General features: G+C 43.5%; 1 protein-coding gene across 2 annotated transcripts in view; it reads left to right on the top strand.

The window, feature by feature from the left end:
• The window catches only part of FAM184B (family with sequence similarity 184 member B), a 183182-nt gene that overhangs the window by 130804 nt on the left and 38879 nt on the right, over positions 1-13499 (top strand). For both annotated transcript variants that reach the window (XM_045075998.1, XM_004773412.3), the window contains one exon: positions 12790-12893. In XM_045075998.1, the coding sequence (XP_044931933.1) occupies positions 12790-12893 (104 nt within the window). The remainder of the gene's footprint in view (positions 1-12789; positions 12894-13499) is intronic.

Here is a 13499-nt window from a genome sequence, read left to right as displayed (position 1 = left end):
TGGGCGGATGCCTTCGGCTCAGGTCATGATCCCAGCGTCCTGGGATCGAGTCCCACATCGGGCTCCTTGCTTGGCAGGGAGCCTGCTTCTCCCTCTGCCTCTGCCTGCCACTCTGTCTGCCTGTGCTTGCTCTCGCTTCTCTCTCTATGACAAATAAATTTAAAAAAAAAAAAAAAAAAAAAAAACAAGGCTTGTCAGATGAAATCTTCCTTCCCTCTCTGAGAGGATCTTGCCTGGCAGATAAAAGGGTACTCGCCCAGAGGCGGCCTTGGCTCTGCTCAGCAGGAAGCATAATAATAATGCCCCTCGCCGCCTCCCTCTGCATGGAGATACCAGTTACTCTTACGCTAGCCCTCCCATGAGGCTGCCCTTTTACAGACCCTGCTCAAGGGTGGAAGCTGGTTCCTGTGAGTCCTCTGTTCGCTCATGATAAGCCGTTTTATTTTCCTAGCGCCGTCATAATGAATCACAACACACTTGGTGGCTTAAACCACAGAAATGTGTGGTCTCACAGTTTTGGAGTCTAGACGTCCCCAATCTAGGTGACTACAGGGTTGGTTCCTTCTGGCAGCTGTGAGGGAGACTCTCTTTCATGCCTGTGTCCCAGCTTCTGATGGCTGCTGGCAATCCGTGGCATTCTGTGGCTTGCGGATGCATCACTTCGAGCTCTGGCTCTGTCCTCATAGGGCCATCTTCCCTGCGTGTCTGTGCCTCTGGGTCTTCACAGGGCATTTGTCTACGGACCCTCGGATCCTTGGTTAGGGTCCACCATAATCCAGTAGGACTTCATCATAACTAATTACATTCACAAAAGCTTCAATACAAATAGGATCACATGAATAGGTACTGGGGACCAGGACTTCAGTATATCTTCCCAGGACCACAGTTTAATGCAGCAGAACATACGCTCTCATTGAATACTTGTGGCATGATGTCAAACACATAAATAATTCCTGTGAAGTCAGCGTTTGAGTGTCCTGGCTTCCTTGACCCTCTTGGTTCAGCTTTCCTATTAACCTCTGCAGCTGCAGCCAGCAAAAGGCCATCCCCGTAACATTCTATTTTGTTGCTGTCCCAGATTTTCATTCCACTTCATACTCCAGGCAGGAAAACACACGTGAGTCTGAATCTTATTGCTTCATCCTCACCCATCTCTTATTCACCATGTCCATGTGCCTGAGTGTTGACAGGAACTGCACTTTCTCTCCTTCGACTCCAGACTTCCAGAACTTGAGCCCTGGTCCTGCCAGCTGGCCCCTATTTAACCACATATTCACTGTGGTAAAAATGAGTCAGAAATCTGGGAGATACGGATGTGAATGACAATTAATGTTTGTACGGGACCCGTCAGCTCTCAAGCACGGTCCCCATCTATAACTTCTTTGGAGTCTTCCAACAACGCTGTAATGCCCTCATTTTACAGAGAAAAAAACTGAGGCACAGAGTAGTTGGGTGACTTGCCCATGGTCATAGGCATGTAAGGCCCCAGAACAGAACAGAGCCACTGGGTCTGTGGCTCTGAGCCCCATTCCCCTTGTGAGAGTATCAACACATGCCCAGGATGCCTCCCAGGTAAAACAGACCTCAACTTTGTCTTGGGGTTGAACAGGGCAGTCAGGATGCCCTGTGTTTCCCCTCTGACACCCAGACTGGGGGAGAATCCTAGAGCACCCTCTTTGCCCCACATAAGCCTGCAGGAGAAGGCTAATGGAGCATACGCACCTACCTCAGTGGGGCTGGTCCTTCCTGCTCTGGAGCCATGCATCCTTTCTGATGGCGCCTGCCTGAGAAGTATGCAGATATTTCCATCCTCCCTCAGTTTCTCAAGAACCAGCCTCATGAGCTGGCGTTCCGCTGGAAGAGCACCTGGCCCTGGGGCTAGCTGAACTTTCCACCAGCCCCATTCCCGGAATGATTCTTTCTTAAATATTCAACTGTTTCTCAGCTCCTCACAGTGACTGTGGCAGGGAGATGGGACAGAGTTGGCTGGGGTCCTGAGTGATGAGATTCCAGTGAAAATAAGATTGATAAGCTCAGGAAGATGGAGCATCAGCTGGATTTTGGGGGGAGAATACACACACCTGAAGTTCTAGGTATGTCCCAGGGCAGGTGAATAAAGGTCAGAGCTGTTATGATAGCTCAGCGTTTCTCTGCCTTATCCTCAGCCACTGCCCACCAAATGCCAGTAGCATCTCCCCAGTAAAATGTCCCAGTCAAAAATGTGTCCAGATGCTCTCCTGTGTCTCCTGGAGACAAAATTGCCCCCAGTTGAGAACCACTGATGTAATTAAAAATCCTGAGGGAGTTCAAAGTACACATGCATGTTAACAACCCTAGGTTGGTTCACCGTGAAACTTGGCTCTCCTCCTGCCCTGCTTGGTCTAGAACACTGTCCCTCATGAGCCCGGTTTCTAGAGAGCAGTACACACCCCTCCTGTGTATGAATTGCACATGGAACCTCAGGGAACATCAGTTCCATTTGATTCAACTCTATATGCACGTTATTTATTCATTCCACACTCATTTGTTGAATACCTAGGATGGGCCAGCCTCTGAGCTAGACCCTGGAGGAAAGAAGCATTCATAAACCAACAGCTTTAAAACCAAGTGGACACTTAGTAATAGAATTAAACATCTGGTGCTGTATTTTCTATTAGGCAACTCCTATGTGCTTTGCAGGTATGACTTATTCTCTTAAATTGTTTTCTTTTCAAATAATTAATACATATATGTGACAGAGGATTTAGAAGTTATATAAAGGCAGAGAAGTTATATAAAGGGAGAGAAGCTTCCCTCCTCTCCCTAGTTCCTTGTCTGGTTTTGTTGTGTTTTATCTCTTCTTGTGTATCTGCTCAGAGCTATATACCATGCATATGCAAGCATAATTATGAATTTATTATTTTTTTCTACAAATGGTAGCATACTGGCCTGGGATCTACTTTTTCTACCTCATTAAATTGTCATAGCTTGGAGATTGCAACACATCAGTACACTTCCATATCAACCTCCTTTCTTTGAAAGAGCAACTGCCCAGTGTTCCCTGTACAGAAAACCGTAATGTATTTACTCTTTCGCTTATGACAGATATTTATGTTGGTGTTCTCCATTATAGATAATGCTTCAATGAATAGCTCTATAGAAGGATATAGTGTAGTATCACGGTTAGGCGAGCTCCCCCTAAAACAGATCCCTGTGCTCTTACTGGCGGAACAGTCTTGGACAAATGATTTAAAGTCTTTTTTCCTGAGCCTCCTCATCTGTAAATTGGGGCATTGATATCACTTACCTCAGGGGACTTTTGTGAGGATGAAATGAATTAATTTATGTATAGTGTTGGAAAGTACCCAGCATGTGCAAATGCTTGGTAGATGCTAACTTGTGATCATATAATTTTCTGGGTCCAGTGGCATGTGCGCCTCTAACTTTGATAGTTGTGCCATATTGCCTTCCACTGATGATGTCTCAGTGCACACTCCCAACAGCAGCACATGTGACCATCTGTTTCGCCACATCCTGGCCAACACAGTGCATTATAAAACTTTCGGAACGTGACCCATCAGAGAAAATTTGGAATTTAGTTCAGATATTTTTGGCAAGCTGACTATATGTCAGCCAAGCAAGTTGAAGTTTGACTTGAGCCCTAGAGATACAAAGTCCTGGAGAATTTCTTAGGCTGGTGGAGTGGCTGTGTGAGTGGCCCCCTGCAGCACAGTCATAGAAGGCCCTTCACATGGATGGACCCACGAGGGGCCATAAAATTTAAGTTTGTTCGACTCTGGAATTTTGATTTAGGCCATTTTTTGCTTTTCTACCAGAGCCCTACAGGGAGTCAACAGAGATAAAAATAATAATGTCAACTGAGACTTGAGCTGTTTTCCCTCCACTCCCAGAACATACTGAGAGAGGGTTGCCAAGCCTGGGTGTGGCTCTATCCCCAGCACAGTTAGCTGGGACTTTGTTGAATCTTTTGTCTTGTTGAACCTCATGTTAAGTCTCTTTGATTCCCTTAGTTTTTTGTATAGCTTTTTTATTTTCTATTGGTTTTCAGAAAGCCATGTCAGCCTTAGTACTTCTGAAGGGAAATTTTTTTTTTGGAAGACTCTGGTGCCTAGGTCACAGTGAACTAGGGCAGAAAAGGGGTAAATTTTCCACAGAGTCTCATGCCTCTACCCTTCCAGAAGAAAAAGGAGAGTCATTGATTATCATTATTATTCAAGTGTTTTTTGCCTCAACAAATATTTATGTGTGGCATCTACAGGCATGGGAGCTGGATTCTGGGTCAATAAGGCCCAGTCTTGGTCCTTGGAAAGTTCCATTTCTAGAAGGGGAAATAAGTATTTACTTAAATAGTCACATGGTATGATAAATACTGTAATAATAGCAGGAAGATTCTTCGCAGCCAAGATAAGAGAGGCAGGTGTCTGCCCAGGGAAGTCCAGAAAGATTCCGCAGAGAGCAGTGACATTTGTTGCCATCTGCCTGGACACTGAAAGTTGAAGATGTCTTCCCCAGGGAGGGAGCGGACAGGAAGAAGGAGCACAGTGAAAGGTCTCAAGGCGAAATCCCCGAGGCCTGGAGGAAGGGAGATGAGGGGCACGCTGAAGCTCTCCCAGGCCTGGGACGTGTCCCCAGCTCACAGGGGGCCCCAGGCAGTTTGCTGAGCACCTGACACTGTGTGGCACACCCAGTGGATCATAGGAATCCAAGGGTATCAGCTGTCTTAGGGCAAACCACCACTCAGCCCTCGAACAACTGCAGTGAACTCTCTGTGCAGTGTGAGTAGGGGGACCTGGTTCGATCTGACTTGGAGCAAGACGGGCTGCCCTGAAGACTGACTCTCTGGAGAGATTCTTGGCTGAAAATTGGGCTGAGATTTGCTGAACCTGGGAAGACAGCATAGGATGGGCAATAGCTTCAGTCTGAGCTTTCCCCCAGACCTCTTTGGGGGACCTCAGGCAAGTACAGAAACCTGAGATCAGTTTCCTCATTACTGTAAGTAGCAGACATGGACCAGGCCATGACTGTGTGCCAAGAACCATAGTTTCCAGAGCCCCACAACAACCCAGATAGACAAGTGTCATTGTTATCCTCATTTTACAGGTAGGGAAACAGACCCATGCTCCAAATGATAACTCCATACTCCTTCTCTTTAGTAAATTGGCAGCAGTAATCCCTACTTGGCTCCACACCAGAGACTTGTTGTAATGAACAGAAGACTGTATATGAAGGCACTTTTCAAAACAGTTCAAGAATCTATAAATGTAAGGTGACTTTATAGTATCTATTACAACCCCCTGTAAACATTTCAGCAAAAACCCATTGCATTAGGTATTCTAAGATATACATAATGCCACCTTTGAAAGAGTGTCAACTGAACTTGAGAATGACTTTGAATATTCCCTTCCAGGAGATTTCCTGGGCGTGGATGTTTCTTTAAAATAGAAACAATCCAGAAGAGGTTAACTGCCTGGTAGATGAAAGATGAAAACCTAATGTGAACACAGGATTAAAATAACCAGCCATCTCTTTGCTTGGGAGGAGTTGGGAGGAGACTTTGGTGATGGACGGTTGGAAAAGAAGCAGAACTATTTATTTTTCTGTGTACAATTTATGCCCAGGCCCTTTGGCCCTGGACAAAGAGCACTGGTTAGAACTGCAGCAAAATGCCTGATGGGGAAACCAGGAGTGTGAATTAGGCGTGGATAACTCCAAATACACCAGGAGTGGCTTAGGGTCGTTCTTGGAGGAACTCGCTGAGATCCCAAACAGAAAACCAGGAAAGGGGCAACTGGAGAATCTGTTCCGTTTGAAGGTCAAAGAAGAGTACACCATTGACACGAGTATCAGTGAGCTTGAAAGCACTCATTTCAGCCAACTGTTGATCTCCATGGTCATGTCTATTTGTGAAATATTCTGATGGCAGCCTAGGGCCTCTTGAATTATGTACTTTGACCTCAAATGCCAGGTACACAACTAGAGGGAGAGAGGGGGGAAATATTTTTGACATTTATATGGTCTGTTCGTATCCCCCTGCCGAACCGTAAGTTTGCTGACATCAGGAACTCTGTGTTCTTAATTTTTACCCTTCCATCACCTAATATACCTGTATATGGCAGATGTCAAGCACTATCTTGTACACAAACTGATATATGACAAGACAACTGAATGAATGGAATTAAGGGTACCATTTTGAGTCCTGGTAGTACAAGATTAGATTAGGAACCCCTTCAGAAATTAGTCTTGGCTGGAGGATGATTTAGAAGAACACTGGAGTCCTTCTCCAATTACTTGTGGAAGAAAAGGAGGATTCACCTTCTTTCTAGAAGGAATGCCCCTGTCTGGTCCTGGAGGATGGGGAAAAAAAAGTGAATAGACAGAAAGGATTACTGACTTCACCTTCCTATTGATTAGGAAAACAACATTCATCTTTCAGGTTGACCTTAAGTGTCTGTTTCACAGATATTTCTCACAGCATGTTTGTACAACATGGTTTGAACTCACACCCAGTTAAGTCCCGATGCTGGCAGCTGGCGATCTTACCACCATGGTAGTGGCAAGTAGCATTGTGGTCATATGGAATCACAGGGCAGGCAGCAGGACAATCCAGGGGTCCAGTCCTCAGGCCATCTTCCAGTGGCCATGTGACCTGAGGCAAGTTGCTAGACTATTCTCTGATCTCACATCCTCATCTGTGATATAAAGATGGTAGGGTGCCCACCTTAGAGAGTCCTAGGCATCCATCAGTCAATGTATGGAAATACAAAAATGGGATACAGCTGGGAGCCAGTGTAGTCCTCCCGGTGCTTCATCAGCTTTTCATAGTGTCTCCCATCCTCTCCTGTTTCTGGACTCCTGCCCAGGATGCCTTTAAATATATCAGTTGTCGGTAAGGTGGCCCAGAAATTACATCCTGTGCATTTCCTTTCACAGTCCTCACAGTGGCTCAGAATACATTTAGAATTCTTTTTCATCTCTATAATAACTTTCATGAGCTATCTGTCCATTATTCATATTGCTTTAAGTTCCTTCTCGTCTTCTCCTTGATCAGACTTCATGTGTCTTTCTGAAAAGCCACCTTTCAGATGCATTGCTTGGATCTCTTCTTTTCTATGTCATTAATTTTGTTTTTTGTATCTCTTTCCTTCTTCTTCCTTGGGATTTATTCTATTATGCTTTTTCTAACTTCTTGAATGCTTTCTAATAAATACAGTGAACGCTGTAAATTTCCCTCTAAGTGTATGTCTTTGGCTGTATCTTGGAGTTTACTTTTAAAAACCTATTTCTTGTTGCTTTCTAATTTTATTGCATTGTCATCATCAGATCACATGATCACAGAATGTCAACACTTGGGAAATGTGGTGAGCTTTGCTTGTAGATTTATGTGGGGTCATTTTAAAAAAATATATTCTTATTTATTTGAGAGAGAGAGAGCATGAGCAGGGGGGGAGGAGCAGAGGAAGAGGAACAAGCAGACTCCCTGCTGAGCAGGGAGCCCAACGATAACACAAGGCTCCATCCCAGGACCCCAAGATCATGACCTGAGTGAAGTCAGACACTTAACTGACTGAGCCACCCAGGAACTCCTTTGGGGCCATTTTTAATTGCTCCCAATGTGATAGAAAAAAACCTACATTCTCAGTTTGGTCATTTAAGTATATAATTAACCCTTGCACAATGCTAGTGTTAAAGGTACCAGCTCCCTGCATAATTAAAAATCCACATGTAACTTTTGACTCCCCCAAAACTTAAATACTAACAACTGACTATTGACCAAGAAGATCTACCACAAACATAAACAATCAACACATATTCTTAAAAATTTTTATTTATTTTTTAAATTTATTTTCAGTGTTCCAGAATTCACTGTTTATGCACCACAGCCAGGGCTCCATGCAATATGTGCTCTCCATAATACCCACCACCAGGCTCACCCAACCTCTCACCCCCCACCCTTCCAAAACCCTCATTATTTTTCAGAGTCCATAGTCTCTCATGGTTTGTCTCCCCTTCCATTTTCCCCCAACTCCCTTCTCCTCTCCATCTCCCCATGTCCTCCATGTTATTCCTTAGGCTCCACAAATAAGTGAAACCATATGATAATTGACTCTCTCTGCTTGACTTATTTCACTCAGCATAATCTCTTCCAGTCCCATCCATGTTGATACAAAAGTTGGGTATTCATCCTTTCTGATGGAGGCATAATACTCCATAGTGTATATGGACCACATCTTCCTTATCCATTCGTCTGTTGAAGGGCATCTTGGTTCTTTCCACAGTTTGGTGACTGTGGTGATTGCTGCTGAACATTGGGGTACAGAGGGCCCTTCTTTTCACTACATCTGTATCTTTGGGGTAAATACCCAGGAGTGCAATTGCAGGGTCATAGAGAAGCTCTATTTTTAATTTCTTAAGGAATCTCTACACTGTTTTCCAAAGTGGCTGCATATTTTTAAAGTAAGCTAGAGAAAAGAAAATTATAGGAAAAAAATACATTTATAATACTATACTGTATTTACTGAGAGAAAAGTCCACAGATAAGTGGACCCTCACAGTTCAAATCTATGTTGTGCAGGGAATGACTGTATATTTGAATTCTAGCTTTGTGATATATTCATCATATGATCTTGGGGAACTTGCATATCCTCTCTGGCCTCAGTTTTGTCACAGCCCATCTCATAGAGCTGAGGACCTGGCAACACTTAGTACCATATAAATCTTAGCACTGATTAGTATCTTTTTTTTTAGGTATTAGGTTTAGCTTATTAATCTCGTTCAAATTTTCTGTATCCTAGCTCATTTTGTTTACTTACTATATCAGTTCTGAGAGGTAGTTATTAAATTCTCTCATTATAGTTGTAAATTTGCACATTTCTCCCTACAGTTCCAAACATTTTGCCTAGTTTTCAGGCTTTATTGTTAGATGCATACAGGTTCATTTTTAGAGAGTTTTAGTGAATGATTCCTTTTATCAGGATAGATAACATGTTGAACTTAGCCACTTCCTGTTTATCCTGATTACTGGTACCCTTAGGGTTGTTTTTACCAACATGTTTTGTGCTTTCTATTTGCCAATACTTCTTTATAACATCCAATTTTCCTTTAGAAACCTGGACTGATTAATCTTAATAATTACATATTTATTTATATTGTAGTATTATGCTATTTTGATTCACTGCTCTTGTTCTGCATTTGCCATGCAATTTTCCCTTGATTATCCAGAACATGGATTTATAACAGGTATCTCAAAAAGCTGTTTTGCTAAGACTGTGATATTTGCTTCTGGTATTTATAGGAATTGGGAGACACTTTGAATGCCCCAAATACTTGAAAGTAGGAGGCAAAGGTGGGCCTTGTAGCTTACGGTCCACACAGAGATTACAAGCTTGTTGATGACATCATCTTTGTAAGTTCCCAGCAATGAACGAAACTCACTGTAACAAATAGCATGTCAGTCAGCTGGATTTTAGTACCCAGTTACACACACTAAAGAAAAAAATTCAGGCAAAGGAAAATGATCATGCAGCATGTTCTCAGTTAATAGCTGGAGGATTTATAACATTTTTAAAACTATACCTGGGATTACTTTTACTTTCCAGAAAGGGAAAAAGGGAACACTCCTATAATTGATACAAAGCAGAAAAAACTTTCATCTGCCTTACTGATTGCTGTGTCTCTGGAAAAGTGCCTGGTATATAGTAAATGCCCAAAAATATTTGTGAGCAAATTACAGTAGCAAAAAAAAAAAATTGTTATGAGACCTTCAAAAGCAGAAAGGATAGTGCCAATAAAAAAGATTGTGAGGGCTTCATGGAGGAAGTGGCAGTTGAGTAGGGCTTTGGAGGATAAGTAGGATCTAGAGATTAAAGAGTGCATGAGATAGAGTTTGGTCAGAGAAACAGACTACTAGAAATGATAGAGAACATGGGATTCATTTTTGGAAAAATATGGAATCATTGTGGGAGCCAGGTGAACACTCTGAACATTCTATATGTTCAACTGTTGCATCCACGTCCAATGTCAGGCCTAAAGTGGGCCTATAGCTGAGCAGGCAGTCAGAAGCAAAGAAGGATTAATGTGGAATGGGGAAGACCAAGGACGAATGCAACCCATGGAGCTGAGCTTGAATAGTATTGGTTTCTGAAGCCAGTGAGCCTCCAGCTTGGAGGATTTCGGTGACCTGTAGGAGAATCCAACATCCTTTCTCACAGAGCTAAACATGCCTTGGGTCCTGGGAAATGAAGAAGCCTATGGAGGGTCCAGTGGGAGATGGAGGAGCTGAGAGTCCAGGCAGCCCAGGCCAACCAGGTGAACCAGCACCTGATGTCCTGTGGCAAACATCAAAGCACAAGAAAAAAGGCACATCCATCTTCCAGACCTTATATGAAGTCATATGGTCCAGAATTACGCAGGGAAGGAAAGCCTGGAAAAGGAAGGTATGGCTTAGCTAAGCTGACCCAGGACACATTGCTCCAGAAGGGAAGATGAGGGCTTAGATAGGTATGGTGTGGGAAGCAGAGGGAACCCATACTCTCCAGTGGGCCATTACCTCTGGGCACCCTTCCACTGGCCCTCCTGGGCAGAGATGGTCATTGTCTTTCTGTCATCTCTACCCTGAGTCTCTGAAAGTGAGGGTTCCAGCATCACATGGTTTCTGCTAGGTTTAAAGGAAACACAAATGACTCAAACAGAACTTGGAACTTAAGAATCAGGAGCACAAGGGGCCCAACTCTGGGCCATGGGATGTAGTGGGAGTGTGAGGCAAGTGTGGGAGATAAGAGCCCCCCTGCTCTCTGAGAGATTTTTTTTTTAATTTATTCATGTGTTGTTTACTGAGTGCTCTTCATGTGCCTCACACTGCTTCTAGGAACCAGGGAAACAGCAGGGAACAGAGCAGAATCCCTGTCTCCATCCAGCTTACCTTCCAGAGAGGGAAACAGAGTGGAAGAGTAGACATGTAATTGACATTAGGCCATGATATGTATTTTGAGGAAGACATAGATCAAGATGGGAGAAAGAAAGTGAGATGGGGTGATATTTTAGAGAAGATGATCAGAGAACAATAATCCTGGGCAATATTAATTTGAGTATTCACTGTGTAGCTAATACATTTCAAAGACTTTATATTTATTGGTTTATTTAATCCATGACAACATAATGTTCCCAAAATTACGTCCTTAAGAAGAAGAAGAACTGGGAATTAAATATAGGTGTCTGGTCCAGCGCTTAGGATTAAAGTCATGGAAGGTTCTTAGTTGAGGTTAGTGAAATGAGGGAGCAGTTCATGCAAATATTATAGTGAAGAGCATTGCAGGCAATGGAGAAGCTAGTTCAAAGGCCCTGGGACAGTTGCATGCTTGCTGTTTGAGGAGGGTGAGACCAGGAGTTCAGATCTGGACATGTTGAGGTTTGAGAAGCTTATTAAGCACCTAAGTGAAATCTGGACGACAGTTGTATATTCAAGCCCAAACTTTAGGGTAAATCTTAGAAATAGATTAAATTTGTTTGTCAGCGGTATTCATGGAACTAGATGAGATGCTGGTGAGAGAGATGGGGAGTGAGAGAGAGAAGTTCAAGGACTAAGGTGAGGGGCAGAAGAGCAGGGGACTTGAGCAGAAGACACTAAGAAAGAGCAGCCAGTGAGGGAGGAGGAAACTCAGGAGAGAACTTCTTGATGGAGGGAGTGACCAGATATTTCCAGTCCTGCAGGGAAGCTTAGTTAGCTGAAGCCTGGGGAGTGACCACTGGATTTGGCAACACAGAGGTCGTCATTAACCTTGAAATTGGTGACCTTTAATAAACATTATAATACCTGGAAGGGCAACCAAAGCAATTTCATGCCAGGCTGAGAGGGATTTGGAGCCCCATGACTCATCCTCCAGCCTCAGCTCTGCCCCTTCTGAACTCTGGACCCAGGGACATGTCCCAAGGTCTCTGGAACACAAGTTGAAAACTATGGATGTAACCAACCCCTTTGCTTTACAGTTGATGAAGTTCTGGGCCAGAAAAGGGAAGAGACTAGCTCAAGGCCATGCAACTAATTAGTGGAAACCCCAGGCTGCAATTTAATATTATTTAATGAGATTTGCCAATGAAGACATCAGTTCCTAGCCTGTCTTACTAGTGTGTTCCATAGACAATGGTTACTGTAATAAGTAGACAAAAAAAAAAAAAAAGAACATCCTTTTCACCTTTTATTTCTGTGGAAAGGGGAGAAGGATAACAGGAACAAATTTAATTCATAGAAAATTCCTAGGCCTGAGTGTTCACTCATGGTTTCCATATTCTCCTCTCACCACACCTCGTTTCTCAACATGTTCCATGTTCCATGTTCTCTGAGCCTATGTCATGAGATGTCACAGGCTGCCACCTTAAAATGAGCATGGTAATAATAGCGTTCGTTCACACGGTTGTTCAGCTGTTGCTGGCAGTGTTTTCTGATCTGCACAGTAGTCCCAGGGTCAGACCCACTGACTGCATGTCCCATTTCCACCTCTCACTGATGGTGGGACCCTGGACAGGTCACCTACCATCTCTGTGCTTGACTTTCATCAGATGTGTGAAGTGCTTGGTCAATGGAAGATAGGATACAGGGATAAGGGCTACTGCTGCTCTTAAGCCAGGCACTGTAATAGGCACTGAATTGTCCCAGGTCTCATCACGCCAGGCCTGTGGACTGTGCACCAATTATGGATCACCAGGGGCTCTTTCTCCTCTGCTTTCTGGTTTGATAAGCCTGGGTTGAATTAGGGAGGTATACTCAGTTTCATCTTGCAACTGTTTTTACCTTAGGATCCATGCTTGAAGCTGAATAAACCTCAGAGCCTGCCCAAAGGAGAAGAGTATCACGATAAGTTAGCAGCTGAAGAAGGAACCAGCAGTGATGAAGAAGAAAGGTACAGGAGGACACATAAGCTTGCAAGTGCTCCAGTGAATGAGGACTCAACTCTGGGAGGATTCATTCATTCACTCATTCATTCATTCATTCATTCATTCCTCAAGTGTTTATCACTGCCCCTTGCATCACACTTAGAAAGGGAACATATGTGTTTTGTATGTTCTCAGTACAGCTGTGGGCTTAACACAACTTATTTTATTCCATTGTTACACCAACCTAGAGAGGCCATTTTATAGATTAAGAACCAGAAACTGAAAGAGGTTAATAAACCTGCCTAAAACTCAGCTGGCCCCAAATCTCTGCTCCTTATCCTTTAACTAGGAGACATGAGGGAGCTTTGTCGCTGATGGGAGATACCCCATCTCTGTCATCTATATTAGTCAGCTTTTGCTGCTGTAACAAACATTTCCAAAATACCAGTGATTTTTAACTCCTATGTCAGCTACCTATATCTTGGCTCCTGCCTAAAGGTCAGGCCTCATTGCCTGCCCCAAACTATGGGTAAAGTTCAAGTCTTGTCCACATGCTTGCTCATTCTGGGGTTGAGACTGAAATATTACCCTCTATCTGGAGCATGTTATTGTCATGGTAAAGAGAAGAATCT

Source organism: Mustela putorius, unplaced genomic scaffold (genome assembly GCF_011764305.1).
Source record: "Mustela putorius furo isolate JIRA1106 unplaced genomic scaffold, ASM1176430v1.1 tig00000083_pilon_pilon_pilon, whole genome shotgun sequence".
NCBI lineage: Eukaryota > Metazoa > Chordata > Mammalia > Carnivora > Mustelidae > Mustela > Mustela putorius.
Note: the sequence above shows the minus strand (reverse complement) of the source record. Positions and strands in the feature narration are given on the sequence as shown.